General features: G+C 40.8%; 2 protein-coding genes and 1 long non-coding RNA gene across 3 annotated transcripts; 1 reads left to right on the top strand and 2 right to left on the bottom strand.

Annotated features, from left to right (window-relative positions):
- The first annotated feature begins 1,033 nt into the window (after positions 1 to 1,033).
- Positions 1,034 to 7,538, top strand: LOC103982630 (cell division cycle protein 48 homolog). The gene is made up of 9 exons (XM_009399614.3): positions 1,034 to 1,183; positions 1,297 to 1,459; positions 1,888 to 2,116; positions 4,097 to 4,863; positions 4,963 to 5,184; positions 5,550 to 5,621; positions 5,719 to 6,000; positions 6,081 to 6,440; positions 7,043 to 7,538. Exons 1-9 carry the CDS (start codon positions 1,149 to 1,151, stop codon positions 7,340 to 7,342), a joined length of 2,430 nt encoding a protein of 809 aa, XP_009397889.2. The 5' UTR covers positions 1,034 to 1,148; the 3' UTR covers positions 7,343 to 7,538.
- Positions 7,539 to 9,745: 2,207 nt separating this feature from the next.
- On the bottom strand, positions 9,746 to 11,200 carry LOC135636628 (small polypeptide DEVIL 11-like). Its single transcript, XM_065148499.1, has one exon. It carries the CDS (start codon positions 10,368 to 10,370, stop codon positions 10,203 to 10,205), a length of 168 nt encoding a protein of 55 aa, XP_065004571.1. The 5' UTR covers positions 10,371 to 11,200; the 3' UTR covers positions 9,746 to 10,202.
- A 110-nt stretch (positions 11,201 to 11,310) lies between these two features.
- On the bottom strand, positions 11,311 to 13,068 carry LOC135636629 (uncharacterized). Its single transcript, XR_010495978.1, has 3 exons — positions 12,882 to 13,068; positions 11,593 to 11,645; positions 11,311 to 11,508 (listed from the first exon to the last, which is right to left on the bottom strand). It is a non-coding gene; the product is annotated as an uncharacterized LOC135636629 (long non-coding RNA).
- Positions 13,069 to 16,462: the final 3,394 nt, after the last annotated feature.

Here is a 16,462-nt window from a genome sequence, read left to right as displayed (position 1 = left end):
ATGCACCTAAGACAAATAAGTTGAGAAAAACCTGACCCACAAAATAAGACCTTAAATGCTCCTATGTCAGATAAGCTAGACGACACTCTCTGAATCCCTCTTACAAGAGTCCCAAGCATGCTTTCGCAGGGGGAGAAATGATAGAGTATTATAACAACTAATCCCCGTCCGTCAACTAATCGCTCTAGTGGCGCTAACAAGGAAGGAAAGTGTCGAATCACCTGCCATAAGACAATGATGTGGGGGTAGTTATGATCCATCGGCTCCCATGGACTAGTCCACAGGAAGTCATATGGGCCTGTTGCCCCACCGCCCTCTATATCAGCCTCCATGGAAAATAAATTCGGGCCTATTGCTCCAGTAGACAAAAGACCAAAAGGGGTCCATTGAGGCCGTCAACCAGTCAGGTATAAATGCTGACCCCCCGATGTTGGCCCAAGGATTGGATCTCTATCCAAACACCCCTTATACTATATACAACTCTAGAATACTCTCCCTGTTGCTAACCTCTGTGTAGGAATCCACCATGGAGCCAGATTTCATCTCAACCCAATCTCGGGATCACATCGGATACTCAAAAGTCATATGAAGACCACCTCAGATACCTCTGTGCCATATCAACTACCTTATATAGGATTATCACAAGAATTATTTGGATGCCCCTATACCTTTAGGTCAAGACCAAACCAAACTAACTCACAATGGTACTTACTACCAAACACATCTATTCACATAACACAGTTGATTAGCGCGCCACTCCGTCATTGGGCCGAGCTTAATAAGGCCCAATAAGGGTTCAACTGCCGCATGACTTGAACCGTCGCAATTAAGGCCCAAAAGTTACAAACCGGTCGCTTGAGCGGCGTCTAAATAAACGGTCATGATCTTCTCTTTTAGTTCGAGACACAGTGATGATCGACATCCAACGGCCCGGATGCTCCTAACGCGTCCGCGGATGTACAACACGAACGGTGGATCTACTCGACCGCATAATAATATCGTGAGTGTCAGAAAGGAACAGCTCATTTCTTGGCTAGCACGAATACGGCTCTCCTCTCCCATCGGAGGCTATAAAGTGACTCCTCGCCCTGCCTTCGTTTCGGGTTCGTTTCTTTGGATATTTCTCGCTTCCTCTCGATCTCGATCTGATGGCGAACGAGGGCGGGGCTTCCTCTTCCGATCCGTGAGTTTTCCTTTCTCGTTGGGTTTTTTGGTCGGGTGTTCCTGATCTGGATTCTTAGGGTTTGATCCGGACTTGTATGGGTTCTCTAATTTGGGGGTGGAAATCTTGTGCAGCAAGGGTAAGAAAGATTATAGCACGGCAATCCTTGAGAAAAAGAAGGCGCCTAACCGTTTGATCGTGGATGAGGCTACCAACGATGATAACTCGGTGGTGTCGATGAATCCCGAGACGATGGAGAAGCTGCAACTCTTTCGCGGCGACACCATACTCTTGAAGGTACCCCGTTCTTTGTCTTTGTTTTCTTTGATTTGTATTTTATGTAAGCTATTAAGATCTAGGGTTTGCATTGTATGTAAGTTATTAGGGTTTCTATCAAGGGATTGTGTGCTCTGATGAGGTAATTCTCTATTGAAATGTTTAGTTTACTTAATCAAACCTCAGTTGTAGCTCAACTGGTTGAACATTTTGCAAGAAATTAGGTTTATGACACCGTAATGTCGTTTGGTTTCTTATGCTTGTGGTTTTGACTACTTGCATGGCAAAACCGAGTTTCATATGACCTTTGATCAGATAAGCCTTGTGTCATAGATGGGGGATTTTTGAAATTCATATGATTTTAGGAAACTTGAGCACAAGACCGTGTGTTCTCTTTAGACTTTAGTTCTTTAAATTGATATTTTCTATCCGATATTTGTTATCTACAGGGAAAGAAAAGAAGGGATACCATCTGTATTGCTCTAGCTGATGATACATGCGATGAGCCAAAAATCAGGATGAATAAGGTTGTCCGATCAAACCTCAGGGTAAGGCTTGGGGATGTTGTATCGGTCCATCAATGTCAAAACGTCAAGTATGGGAAGCGTGTTCACATACTGCCAATTGATGACACGATTGAAGGAGTCACAGGAAATCTTTTTGATGCATATTTAAAGCGTGAGTTTTCTCCTTTAAGCATTTGATAAGTTAACTAAGAGCTTCTTGTCTTAGACTGCTGGTTTTTGTAGCATTGTCTTTATTATAATATGTGTGAAGGTTGTTACAACTTCTATTGTTAATCCTTCTAGACCAATAGATAGTTTTCTGAATTTTTTTACTTGGAAAACATTATTTAATTTTTAATACTTCGGTTTTCCTTGATCTGTCCATTGTTAGCTAACCGGATTCTTTTTGAAGGTTGATGCCTCCTTAACATTTTCTATTACACTGACGAAGTGGGACAGTACTGTTCGCAACAATATGGCTTTTGAGGAAAGAAACCGTAACTAATCATGTGACATGATATTCTAACACATTGTTTTTTTAATCTTTTCTTGAAGAGAACTGTTTGTAATCTGTATTTTTATTAACATCAGAATATTTTGTCTCGTATTTTGATTTTTCTTGGAAAACTTTTGACAACTTGGTAGGCCGTTTAACACTTCAGTCAAAAGAGTGACCCCTTTCGTTTGTTACCTGAAGAGATCTAAAAAAGTTGTTAAATGTTGGATTGTGATATAGCCGTCTCTATTTTCAGGAACATCATTGTAACATTCGTAGTAACTTTTTATTAGTACGAAGAGGTAGAACCTCAAGCTAGTTTTTAATGCCAATTGTAGTGACAATAAACTTATTGGACTGAAATTTGATAAGTAAGCCACTATAGATTTCTTTATTTACATTAGTTAATCATTACCCTATTTCTTTTACTAAAGCATACGACATTGTCTCCTATGAGTTAAAACTTTATGCATTTTCTAGGGAAATTACATTTAAGTTCAAACAATTAAGTAGCTTTTATGATGGATTTTCACAGCATGATAGCAAATTTTATTAGTTTCTTCTATAACCTGAGCAGTTTTGTATGCTTCCTTTGTTTTTATAGCTTCTCTTTCGATCATCAGCTGCAGTCTTAATTTCCAAAATTTTAGTAGATAAGCTAACCAACCAAACAGTGCCTTTATTTTCTTGATGCTCATAACATGGAGAATTCCATGTGGTTCTCGTTGGCTGTAACATACTTTATCATCTTGAACATTTCCAGAACTTCAATCCTTGCTGTTAACATTTTCTATCATCTTCTAGAATCTAGATACATGATATTCTAGCTTCTGATTCTCATTGCTTAAATTTCTTGAAGTACTTTTATTTGGTAGGGCTGCCATGAGCTTGTATTAATATTTTTAAAGCAGAATTGTTTCATTTAAGATATATGCTTCATTTTGTTCTTGCCTATGCTTATCATGTTCCATTGGCTGCATGATCATACATGTGTGATCCTGATCCTGTCTTCATGTTTGTTTCATGACATTTTGGTCTGATTAATTTCTATGCTACTCCTTGATGATGACACTTTGTCTTGAGGTGCATTCTGCTAATTGGACACTGATTGAAACATCCTTTAACGTAGTTCCTGACTTTGAGCTAAATTTTATCATTGTCTTGCTTTCATGATGCTGTTTCTCCTGGCTAGATAATGGTTTTAATAGACAATAAGAAGTAATGAACCATATCCAGGGAACATCTCTTACAAATATAATTATCTAAGGATGTACAATGTTAAAGAACTTAAAATGAGAGAAGATAAAATTTGCAATTTAGGCCTATGCTCATTGCTGGTGATTTCATATATAAAAGTCAACATTCATCTTATATGTCTTAAAATAAATCAACAGTTGATAAGTAGAAACTTTGTCCAGTGTTAATGATTTCCAGCATGTGACTAGAAGTTCATGATATTATGGTTCCATTGAGTACATATGAAAAATTTGATATCTTGTTTGCAATTTATTTTGGGGTGTAGTTCATTCAGGCTGACTCAATGTTTCCATGTTCATCCATTAACACAAGTTCTGATGTTGTGAAGTTTTCTAGATCCTCTTATTTTCTGCTGATATGTGGTTTCCTTAATTAGATTCTTGATTTCTTTCTATGCAGCATATTTTTTGGAGGCATATCGTCCCGTTAGAAAAGGGGATCTTTTCCTTGTCAGGGGAGGTATGAGGAGTGTTGAATTTAAGGTCATAGAAACAGATCCTGCAGAGTACTGTATTGTTTCTCCTGACACGGAGATTTTCTGTGAGGGAGAGCCTGTAAAAAGGGAGGATGAGGATAGGCTTGATGAGGTGGGTTATGATGATGTTGGAGGTGTCCGAAAACAGATGGCTCAAATAAGAGAGCTGGTGGAGTTACCTCTTAGACACCCACAATTGTTCAAGTCGATTGGTGTCAAGCCACCAAAAGGTATTTTGTTGTATGGACCACCTGGTTCTGGGAAGACATTGATAGCTAGAGCCGTTGCAAATGAGACAGGAGCATTCTTCTTTTGCATTAATGGCCCAGAGATTATGTCAAAGCTAGCTGGTGAAAGTGAGAGCAATTTGAGAAAAGCTTTTGAAGAAGCAGAGAAAAATGCACCATCAATTATATTTATTGACGAGATTGATTCCATTGCTCCTAAGAGGGAAAAGACTAATGGGGAAGTTGAGAGGCGAATAGTATCTCAGCTTCTGACGTTGATGGATGGACTAAAATCTCGTTCTCATGTAATTGTCATTGGGGCTACAAACAGGCCAAACAGTATTGATCCAGCTCTGAGAAGATTTGGAAGGTTTGACAGGGAAATTGACATTGGAGTCCCAGATGAAGTTGGGCGCTTGGAGGTTCTTCGGATCCATACCAAGAACATGAAGCTATCTGAAGATGTAATTGACCACTGTCTATCATTTCTTTTGACCATTGTTCTTTTGTATAGTAAATGCTGTATATTGGTTGGTAATAAATGACACTTCCATTCAATTCAGGTTGATTTGGAAAGGATTGCTAAGGACACTCATGGATACGTAGGGGCTGACCTTGCTGCTTTATGCACTGAAGCTGCTCTCCAGTGTATACGTGAAAAGATGGACATAATTGATTTAGAGGATGAATCTATTGATGCTGAGATTCTTAACTCTATGGCTGTAACAAATGAACATTTTAAGACTGCCCTTGGCTCAAGCAATCCATCTGCTCTCCGTGAAACTGTAAGCTTTGCTTTGGTCCTTTCAAGTCTCAAAACTGTGATTTCATCTTTTCTTTGTTTCACAAATATGTTATCTTTTGGTGTTACGTTATCAAGCATTTGTTGTCGGAAGGGTTTTGGATGGGAAATTTTGAAACAGGAAAATTTTAACTAAAGTTGGAATTTTCAACTCCAGAACTTCTATACATGCAGACAATCAAACTGGCAGCTTGTATTTTGCTATTGAAAATTGTGATTTTTGCCATGCATCCAAAACCCAAATGGAGTGTATCATGTTTTATGTCTTGCAAGTTTTGCACTTGGTGCTTGATTTTGTTTTCCCTGAGATATATATTTAACTTGTAAAATGATGGTTATATTTATCAGGTCGTTGAAGTGCCAAATGTTTCCTGGGATGATATTGGTGGATTGGACAATGTCAAGAGGGAACTGCAAGAGGTAGTTTGTTGAATGGTTATAGTAGTTTTCTTAACACAAAAAATGTTTCACAAGGTTGGTTGACTTTTCTTTTTTTCCCTTTTGGGCTGTTTCCTAGACTGTACAATATCCCGTTGAGCATCCTGAAAAGTTTGAGAAGTTTGGGATGTCACCCTCCAAGGGAGTCTTGTTTTATGGACCGCCTGGTTGTGGAAAGACCTTATTAGCCAAGGCAATTGCTAATGAATGCCAAGCAAACTTCATCAGTGTCAAGGGTCCTGAATTGCTGACAATGTGGTTCGGTGAGAGTGAAGCAAACGTACGTGAAATCTTTGATAAGGCCCGTCAATCAGCACCATGTGTGCTCTTTTTTGATGAGCTCGACTCCATTGCAACCCAGGTTAGCCATCATTGCCATCAAACCTGTGCCATTTCTTTATTGTATGTTCTACACTAATCATTTTTCCACTACTATATCAGAGAGGCAGCAGTGTCGGTGATGCAGGAGGTGCGGCTGATAGGGTTCTCAATCAGCTGCTGACAGAGATGGATGGCATGAACGCAAAGAAAACCGTGTTTATTATCGGGGCAACCAACAGGCCTGACATCATAGATCCTGCTTTACTTCGCCCAGGCCGTCTGGACCAATTGATTTATATTCCTTTACCAGACGAGGCCTCTCGTCTCCAAATATTCAAAGCTTGCCTGAGAAAGTCTCCTGTATCGAAAGATGTTGACCTGAGGGCTCTTGCCAAGTACACTCAAGGATTTAGTGGTGCCGATATTACAGAAATTTGCCAACGTGCATGCAAGTATGCCATTAGAGAAAACATTGAAAAGGTAGGCTTCTGCTTCATCATTTGTCTCTTCTTTTCCTTTGGTTCAATATAATATATCTCGAGCATTTTAGATATTTCTGGGACTGTATTTTAAAGTAGTTTAACTGCAATAATAGTTCTTTCGGTAGGCTCCTGGAAAATCTGCATGGCTGCCTGAATGTTTCGGGCATTGACTTTTTTCCTCTTTTTTGAGGAAGTATTGGATTTCCACTTGATAATTCAGTAGTTTACTAAGTCATACGTCTCAGAAATATTACCATTTTCATCTTATTATTCTGTCTCTGATGCTAAGTAATATATACATTTTTTTTGTTGCATATGTGATCTCATTAGTCGAGATGCAAGTTGTGCATGTTATACAAGAAAGATAAACCTGTGTGTCTTGATATCATTTATCTACGTTCACCTTATAGTTCTTATTAGCTCCTTAAGTCTTGTTAAATAACTCTTGTTACACTACAAAGGCCCACCTCCAGCACTTTGACAGCATGAATATCAACTATCTTCATAATATTATAATTGCTTGCGGATGCTACAAAATTTTCTAAATTGAATAGGCCAAACTCTCAGGCTTAAATTGACTTTCTCTATCCTAACATGCAGGATATTGAAAGAGAGAGGAAGAAGAGTGAGAATCCAGAGGCAATGGAGGAAGACGACGCTGATGAAGTAGCAGAGATCAAGGCTGCTCATTTCGAGGAATCGATGAAGTTTGCCCGCAGGAGTGTGAGTGACGCAGACATTCGCAAGTACCAGGCATTTGCACAGACGTTGCAGCAGTCGAGGGGGTTCGGAAGCGAGTTCCGTTTTTCTGAGCGTTCCGAAGCCGCAGGTGGCGCCACAGGATCAGACCCTTTTGCAACGTCAGCTGCTGCCGCCGACGATGATGATTTGTACTCTTAAATTTGTCATTGTCTTGGTGAAACATTCACTCACAGCCCGCATAGCTAATGCCATTTGGGACTCTGCAAAATGGCCTTTGTGGTTCTCGATAGAATTGAGGACACGTGGATTCGTTCTATCCAACATGTCACGTTGAATTAAACCATGGGATTCTGTGCGTCAATTTGTTTCCTTCATATCGAAGTTAACTTCTTCACGCTTTTATCTTTGTCAGGAATTATGAACTGAGATATCCCTCTCTGTTTGTGTACATGGATTCGAATACACACTATTCTTTTCCTGATGCAACCTGCCAAACTACTTATATTAATCCAAGGTTGGCACTTCGACTCGCTCTTAGTTGCAGCAGAGTGTCGGATATGAGAGCCGGCAAAGAGTGGTACCAACCCCAGCATTGCATGATTACCCACCAACACAAATAGCGCATTCCATCGTGTTGTGCCATTCAATAATAGTGTATTCGACAAGCTAACTGGGAGACACGAAGGCCCGCCCTGGGCAAGTGCATGAACCTATGCCCACATTCATATCGATAGCAAGCTTATCGTCAGCGCCAACTTCCACCCTACCGTCCATATAATGCTACACCCTTCTCGCTGCAACGCATTTGAGAGAGAGAGAGAGAGGTTGTTGAAGAGGGGATCCACAAGGGAGCAGCGAATTCACGAGTGATGTGAGAGTCGACAGTCACGCTGCGACGCCCTGTCCTTCCCCGTTAAGTTTGTATCGCAGGGAAGGAGTGAGTGACAAGGAGAAACCTTGTGACAGGTCGCCTAAACGCCATTATTCGGGACCTGTACTGTATCGCATCCCCCCACCCCACACGTGCACTGCGGCCCATTCATATATTATGCCCCTCTTAATGCACGAAATGTCCCACGTCCTGCCCACACCTTTTGACTTTGGCGAAAGAGAGCGATCGAACGTTACTTCCACTTCCGTTCTCGTCGTGTTTTCATGCGACTGCTTCATGGCCGTACTCCGCTGTGACTCGGTGATGGTAGTAAACCTATGCGAATGGGTTTCACAGCTGCAGCCATCATCACATGACCCAGGCGATTGTTCCACTGCTTGGGAGTATTAGTCGTCGATGAATCGACCCAACGTACCTGAGGAGATAAATATAGCTAGCTCATCTCCAGATATTTGGGTGCACGCAATGGGCCAAGAGTGCTCCCACTCTCTGTTCATGACCGAAGCCTCTTTACTTACCCCTCGTCATCAAAACCTGCTACCGATGATCACAGTCATGGTCCCATAATCGGACAGAATTCAGAAGGTGTGTAGGTTCCTACATTGTAGCAAACCTCGACCTTACTGATCCTTAGGATTCGTGTGCCATCTCTGCTCCACTCAGCCGTCATTTGCAAATGGCACTTGATGTTTCCGCCCTGTACTATGAAAAGAACAGGTACCAGTGCTCTTCGCATAACACATTTGCAAGTTAAACTGCCTACTAACCACTCATCCATATCTCACAAACAACTCTCCTGTTCTCATGTCAATTATTTGATGCTGACTCAATTATATTAGCCAAAACCCATCAGCCCCCTCATAGTGTTTCGATCATTTTGGTCACAAGGTTTTCCCTTTTGTATTAGATATATTTCTCCAAGCTTACTTAATTGTCATCGGTGACAGTTTGGATCAATTCGACTTGGTTCAGACATGATATTTCCGGTGTATGCGAGAGACATGATATTTCCAACATTACACGATTCTTATGATGCTCAAGTTCAGTAAATCGACTTTGATTATCGTGATCTAGTAGACCTTTTATAATTGACACAATCGAAAGAAATATTTTATGATATAAATATAATATTTTAAAAAAATATTTTATATTAGATTAATGTCCGTATGATCTGATTATTAACGGAGTCTTTAGTCTTTTTATCCCGATTGAGATGAATATTTTCTCTATCAATTGTCCTGTACTTTCTGATCATTCAAGATGCAAGATGTATCAAAATAGTGAAACACAGTTCAGGTAATAATGGTCTATTTTTACTATTAGGACTAAATAATTGCTCACTGTTTATTCCATTCCAGTTGTCCTGATAACTGCAGTTGCTATTATTGTACTAAATCGTACAAACAACGAGCAACTCACAATAAAGCCTTCGATAAGACTGTGTGACCAACAATGAGATTCCCGAGCATCCTTCCATGAGTTACGATCTAAGAATTCATGATAACATCTTGCAACCAAAGAACCTGAAAGCGTTTCATTATCCACATGATGAGTACATGATGTTCTACCAAATAGCTCTTTCCTTAGCTTCACTTGAACTGTCATCCATGTTTAAATAGATTGAAGAACGACAGGGAGTAGATGATGATCCATTACCTTCACCAGCAGGCAACGAGTGAGAGATCATTCGAATGGTACGGCAATTCCACATTACACCCATTCGGATGATCATTGGGCTGTCAAAACTATAAGGCGAGAGATCAATTACATTTTTCCTTCACGGTGAAGGGAGGCTCGACCGCAGATGTTCTTCGGACCAAGTAATGATACTACAAGAAATCTTCTCTTTTCGATAAGATCTATCGTTTCTGGAGTCAGAGATAGCAGAATTAGAATACAGAGATGCACGAATACACAGGAAAAGAAGTGATGATCAAGAAAGTAAGCTGCAGGCCGAATCAAGAAGCAAAGATAGAAGAAGCTCGTCTTTGGAACGACCTACGAAACACTACCAGTAAACAACATCTGCACCATCAATCGCTTGATCATGTTGCATGGTTATGCACAAGTTGCATGGCCTCATGGACTACATTTCCTGGAACTAAAGCTTTTCTACATACGTAGTACTACTGCGTATACACATGTATACTCCTCCTCACGGTGGTGTCAAAGATCGCCGCTGTCTCTCCAGCAAACCAACATCACGATGCATCGCCGGAGTATGTAGAAGCGAGCCCTCTGTTCCCTCACCAGCGATCGACACCGGCGGCAGAAGGATGGGCATGGCAAGCTCTTCTCCTCGCTCTTCGACGTCGCCATGTCCTTCGCTTTCATCGGCCTACAGGGGAGTAGGAAGGGAGCTGACTGAAAGAGAACAGAGATGCTGGTGGTTCTTTATAGCTTCTGCGTGTGGGTCTGAGATCCCTCATGGATCAAATGACTTGAGACCTCCGTTTCCACCACCTTGTCAGTGATGGTGGCAGTACCTCTGCACCTGGAGACAGTAGCTGGTACTCGTGGGTCCCGGACACCAGGCTGCGGGCCCACATGATTCTATTGGCTGTGGTGGTTGTGATATGGGCCTGTGTAGGAGCCCAGATATATGGATGGATTCCTTTGACATGGAGAAACAGGTGATTCCACCCTAAACCCTCAACCTGAACCAATCTAATAAGAGAGACAAGCAAAACCTTTTCACGTTGCTTGGAAAGCTTTACTTGATTTGAATGATATAATAAAATACTTTAAAAGTTGTACAAGGAAGAAAATAAAATCCAAAAAAGAACCTGGTACCGCTAGTGAAAATACAATAACAAAGCCGTAAGAGATCTGATATAGTTTTACACTAATTATCAATGACCTAATGCAATCCTCCATATTTTTCGTCGGGTTTTGGGACCAACTGTGACAATGTTAAAATTATAATTACACAAATAAGTTTATTTCAATAAAAACAATGCTCCGACTACAGCAACAAACCGACTATGCTAACTACAGATTATACAGAGCTGCATCTCAAACCCAAGGAGCTGAAAGGAGAATCAAATCAATTTGAGAAAAGCAATTGCGGAATGGGATTTTTTTGCTTGTGAATTTGTCAAAGCTTTCCTAAATATTAAAGTAATCAACAAATGAGATACAAGTGGTCAATTGTCAACTTCACCTTCTCTGAACTGGCTTATAAAGCACAACTGTGACGTATTTCGATCTGAAACGGTGGGTGATTCCAAGCGCTACAACAGAACTTGGGCCATCTTGATTCTCTATGTAGAGGTGATTGAGAATCACATTTTGAGGCGCTATGAGACTACCTGGATCGTCTTGACTGTGTGAATAGTTCAGCGAGGTATGGTGCAGATGAGGAGGGACGAGTGGAGGTTCTCGAGCTTCATCTTCATTTCCTGGTATGGGGTTGCTTGTAGCTTGAATCAGGTGATCTCGGAACTTCAAAGCCGACAACACTGACTCCTTCCTGCACCATAATTATTTTTTTTTCCTTTTTCAAAGGCAGAACAGGCTGATCAAAAAGTGATCAAGTAAAAAAAATAACACTTACATGATCATCTCCATTTGGACAATCCATGATTTAGAAAAACTGGCTTAATGAGCCTGTATGGAAATTGAATCACCATGCTTATCAAGGTAAACAATAATCATTGATAAACTATAAGGTGCACCCAAAAAAATTAAATCTCAAGAAAAAAAATGAAATAAGCATCTGGATATATATGACAAATCTCAAAGAAGAAACATTAATCTAGTTGTTGCCAACTAAGCATTATTGATACCAGTTAGCATCTAATCATAATGTTCAGCTTTTAAATAATACTAACCTCATCTACGGGAGCCCAAGATCAAGAGAGATAAAACCATAGCTACGGACCAAAATAAACAAACAGAAGCCAACAGGTCTTTGGCACTATGGGTGGGATGCATGTATAACGTTTCAAAAGCATCATCAACAAAGCCTTCCTCAATCAAAATTAATTCAATTGGGCCTTCATACAGTAAATCAAGTCTCTAGAACCAAAAGAATTGTCCAGGAACTCCAGCTATGGCAAATTTACATGCAGGCATTGCCAAAAATAAGTGAGTAACTTCGTAAAAGCACTGTAATACATGTAGTTACTTGTCAAAGTATAACCTTTATTCGACAATCAATTTTTCACGATCCCCCCTCGACTCCCAAGAGTTGAAACAAATGAGGGAAGAGAATAAAGTCCTTGAAATGATTCATCTGCTCAATCAAATGTGCAGCACATAAACTCAAAAATAGTCGAGTGATATCCAATAAACCAGAATGTTCAAAAAAAACTTAAACTAACCACATCCAAAAAGCAATTCAAAGTAACAAAAAAGGGATGGGTATCACCAATAATAATATTCGCTATTATTGCCCTATGAAATTTGCAACAACTCGGCAAGGATAGGACAACAGCCACTACAAAGTGCTCCATTCTTAACATAAATTGATAATAAACAGATTATAAACTATGTATTTTAGTAGCGTCTGGTCCTAAACTACGTAAAGAACAGTATGGAAAAAGAAACCTTTTTTTTCTTTAAAAAATGAACGAATAATCTCTGGTTGAATAAAATAGGCACGCGATATCAGACATACCAATCACAAATCAGCTAGCAGATAGAACAGGAAACGAAAGTAAAGCAATCAAACAAACATGATGCGTGCATGGAGAGAAAATAATTAAGACTGCTATCTAAACGCCCGCCTAAACGCAACAGGAACCTCCATCGAAATCTGTCCTCCATCTGGATGGATGGAGGCATACTATCGATGGAGAAGATATCTCAAAAGGAAGAAGAACAGGGAGGAAGAGCGGATACCGGCGCTGCGTGGCCGGCGGCGGGCGATAACGTCGGATTCTTTACCGCTGCCGGTGGTTGGGGCCTTCAGCGTCCGGCGACGGGTGATGGCTGAGGAAGAATGCCGGATCCTCGCTCTTTTTTCCCATCTCCCCTCTTAGATTAGGGCACCGACGCCGCAGGTACCGAAGCAATCGCACCGCTTTCTCGGGTTCAAAACGAAATAAACCGCAATATACCGTATCGGTGCGTGATATCCTGTCCCCGTATACAGGAGTATCTCTACGTATGCGTCTACGTGTCACTATGGCTCGACCCGGCCCATCTACATTGCAAGAAAACCCGCCTTGGTTCGGCCCGGCCCATCAATATCCCATTCATTCTTATATACCTACACACATGTATTCTTACTCCTTTTATTTTCTCTGCATAAAGGCATTAAACTTTCGAATTATGACATACCATCACAAGGCCTAACACAAAGAAATATGAATCAACTAAATTAGTGGGAGCATTATGATCTCAACATATCACATGAAATTTGGATTGGGACTCAAGAGGTGGTACGGCCAATTACGTGACAGCGTCAATTACTGTATCGATGTCATATTTGTCGTCATCTAGACTCGAGACCACGTGAGATATACTTGATGAAATATAACGCATATACTAATTGAGACTTAATTACATTTAATGTAGGACTAATTTGACTGAGAGATTACCACGACGTGTACAAATCGCCTTTATGGAGTCCTTGTTAAGTGTGACAGTGCGAGAGCTCCAATATACTATTCATGGATTCTTTCTCTTGGGGTACATCAAATTTGGCCGGCCTACACTACATTAGATTTCAGAGAACCTGTGATTGGACTCGGTTGTTCCTGCTTCAGATATCGTTGTCCCTCGAGGAGAGTCAACACGGCCAAGTTTGACCCGGCGGAGAAGCCGGAGATTGCAAGCGGATCTTCTAAGTATGCCTCCACTGCTTGCAGAAACTCCAAAGAGCACAATGCATCTTGTCTCCATAGTTTAAGCTGGCTTTGAGTGCCTTTTCTCGAGCATAATATATCTTTAGATTATTCGTGTCATGCATGTGACAGTCGAGTGCATGTATACCGCATATTATTAGCTCGGAGAAAGGAGTCATCGAAGGACTGATAAATCTTTTAATTCTATTGGTCACTCTCGGTTGATCTATTGAGAGAATCTCGAGCAGATTTAGTCAATATATTAACTGGCTTAGACTGCTTAGAGCTAAAAAGATAGGCTAATAGGTGTCATTATTTTTTGTGATATGATTCTGCATGATGATCTTTGTTTCAAATTTCCACAAGTTGTCAATCACTTTACGTTGTGGGCAACTATTGGATCTGAAGGATTAAATGGTTCCGATTGTTTATGTTCATTTGCTAGCGAGTTTGGTGTGATTCCAAGTATATAGTCAATGTCTTCAGTACTGAAATCACATGATATGTGGAACGCAACACTCCCAATACTTTACATCGCTGTCAAAGTATCGCCGAAACCATTGAATTTAGACACAACGAAGGATTTCTTCTGACGGTGGATTCATCTGTTGTAGTCGTCTCCTTAGCAGTAGGGGGAAGAACAACTCTGCCACAAGCCAATGGTAATTGCTTTCAGCGATTGAATGGCCAAGTCAAGAATGTCCGTGCTTGGCTTGTTAGACCATTTGACCGAGAAGTATTTTTCCAGGTGAAATAAAGTGGGGGGTGGGAAGTGCAGGTGGAGGCAGATCATTAGAGAAAAATCTTGGTCTTAGATATGCATGATCCATGAACGCAAACGTGATGGAAACGGGCAACCATGGAGATATCGTATTAGGATACGAGGCAAGCATGCATGTCCCAGTCTTCCGTTAACAATGTAAGATCTCTCTAGCTCTTTAGGGAGTTGTATTCTTCTTAAGATGGAAGTTCTTGTGATCTTACAACAGAAGAAGGCGTTCTTCTTGATATATTTGATGTAGCCTTTTGTTTTCATGATGTCGATTCCCATTCCCGTAATGCAAAAGAGAGAAGGAGGGAGATCATAAGGCAGTGAAAGGGGGGCTTTGGGTGGCATCTCCAGACCATTGACTGGTTGTCGAGGTTGGGCCCGCGACCGTATTATCATGGCTCAGTGCCCCACGTCAGCTTAGGTCATGTTCATGGTGGTGGGGAACTACGTACGATCTTTGAGAGAGCTTTTATCTGCTTGCTTGCTGCTGCTGCTCCTCGTCCTCCTCCTCCTCTTCCTTGTTCCTCTTGCGCTGCTTTGTGTTCTTTCTTTGGGATCGATCTGATCCAAACTTGAGAGATGATCCTCTTTCTCTCTCGTGGGTAGCTTCTATCTATCTTGCAGTTTCTTCTTCTTTCCTTCGATCGGCGATGTGGGATGTGATTCACACAGTCGATGTTTGCCGGTGTAGCACCATCAAGATTCACATGTACTGAGTTATAGCTCTCTGCTGCAAATGGGAATCTTGATGATGCTGCATTGGCAATAAGCGACTATGATCGATGAAGCAGCTGCTGTCACTGCCCACTCGGTAAGTTCGCCTCCCCTTTTATGCTCCTTCAGCTCATGTCTTCTTAATTAGTGCTGCAATCGCATAACAATTTCAGCTTTTCTTGTTATCTGTTTGCTAAGAGAGATTTATGATGGAAAGTGTCGTGTATTTAATACTGGCGAGGGGTTCTCTCCGTCTGAAAGAACTCGATAGGTTCATCAGGTTGCAGCACAGGTGAGAGTGTGTAATGTCACCGAGACGAAGGTCTTTGATCCACGATGCTGATGCACACTGCATCTTTCGCCGGGAAGATGAAGTACTTTCATGGACTTCATCCCAGCGAAACCAGTGCAGCAAGTTGTGCTGCTTGATGTTAATGAGTCCCATCCCTCCCTCTATATTCTCTCGATGGCATGGAATGATTTGATTGAAAGTTAGTAGATGGAGGAAAGGAGAGTTCTTTGTCGGAGGAAGTAAATCTACTGAGAAGCCACCTTCCTTACGAATCAAACACGGCAGTCATCCCTGTCTCAGTCTTGCGTTTGCAGATGGGATGATGAATCGGAAGCCGAAAGTATTGGGCTTAATAGCTCCTGTCCTGCTTATTGAGCTGTGATCCTCTCTCTCTCTCTCTCTCTCTCTCTCTCTCTGTGTGTGATAGGCAACTATTAGAGTAATGATAGAAAAGAATGATGAATCATCATGAAGCGAATATTCCATATAGAAAAAGCGATAATAAGAAACCAATTAACTTTCATCAAAATGAAAGATGCGAATCACTACAATGAATCCTTCAAATTTCAATTATTTAGTAATTTCTAGACATAATGGCCAGCAGAACGGTATCCTAAAAATGGGGATAATATAAACAAAATAAACAATAATAAGGGTGGAGATATGTAAGACCAAACATAATTATTATGTCTATTCCAAACGTAAAGAAAGTGTAAGCCCCTTAACTTGCTTTGGTTAGCTATCTATCACGAATATAATTTTGGGATATATTTTAAGAATGGAGATATGTAAGACCAAACATAATTATTATCAATAAATAATACGATAGAAAGCAAAAAGAAATAGCGACTTTATT

This window comes from Musa acuminata, chromosome BXJ3-4 (assembly GCF_036884655.1).
Source record: "Musa acuminata AAA Group cultivar baxijiao chromosome BXJ3-4, Cavendish_Baxijiao_AAA, whole genome shotgun sequence".
Lineage (NCBI taxonomy): Eukaryota > Viridiplantae > Streptophyta > Magnoliopsida > Zingiberales > Musaceae > Musa > Musa acuminata.
This window is presented reverse-complemented; position numbering and strand designations above follow the sequence as displayed.

Excerpts from the sequence above, each read along its gene's own strand:
- LOC103982630 (XM_009399614.3), top strand. The coding sequence starts at position 1,149 with ATGGCGAACGAGGGCGGGGCTTCCTCTTCCGATCC. Across the intron at positions 6,001-6,080 it reads TCGACTCCATTGCAACCCAG|AGAGGCAGCAGTGTCGGTGA; the intron begins GTTAGCCATCAT and ends CTACTATATCAG. Across the intron at positions 6,441-7,042 it reads TTAGAGAAAACATTGAAAAG|GATATTGAAAGAGAGAGGAA; the intron begins GTAGGCTTCTGC and ends CCTAACATGCAG.
- LOC135636628 (XM_065148499.1), bottom strand. The coding sequence starts at position 10,370 with ATGAAAGCGAAGGACATGGCGACGTCGAAGAGCGAGGAGAAGAGCTTG.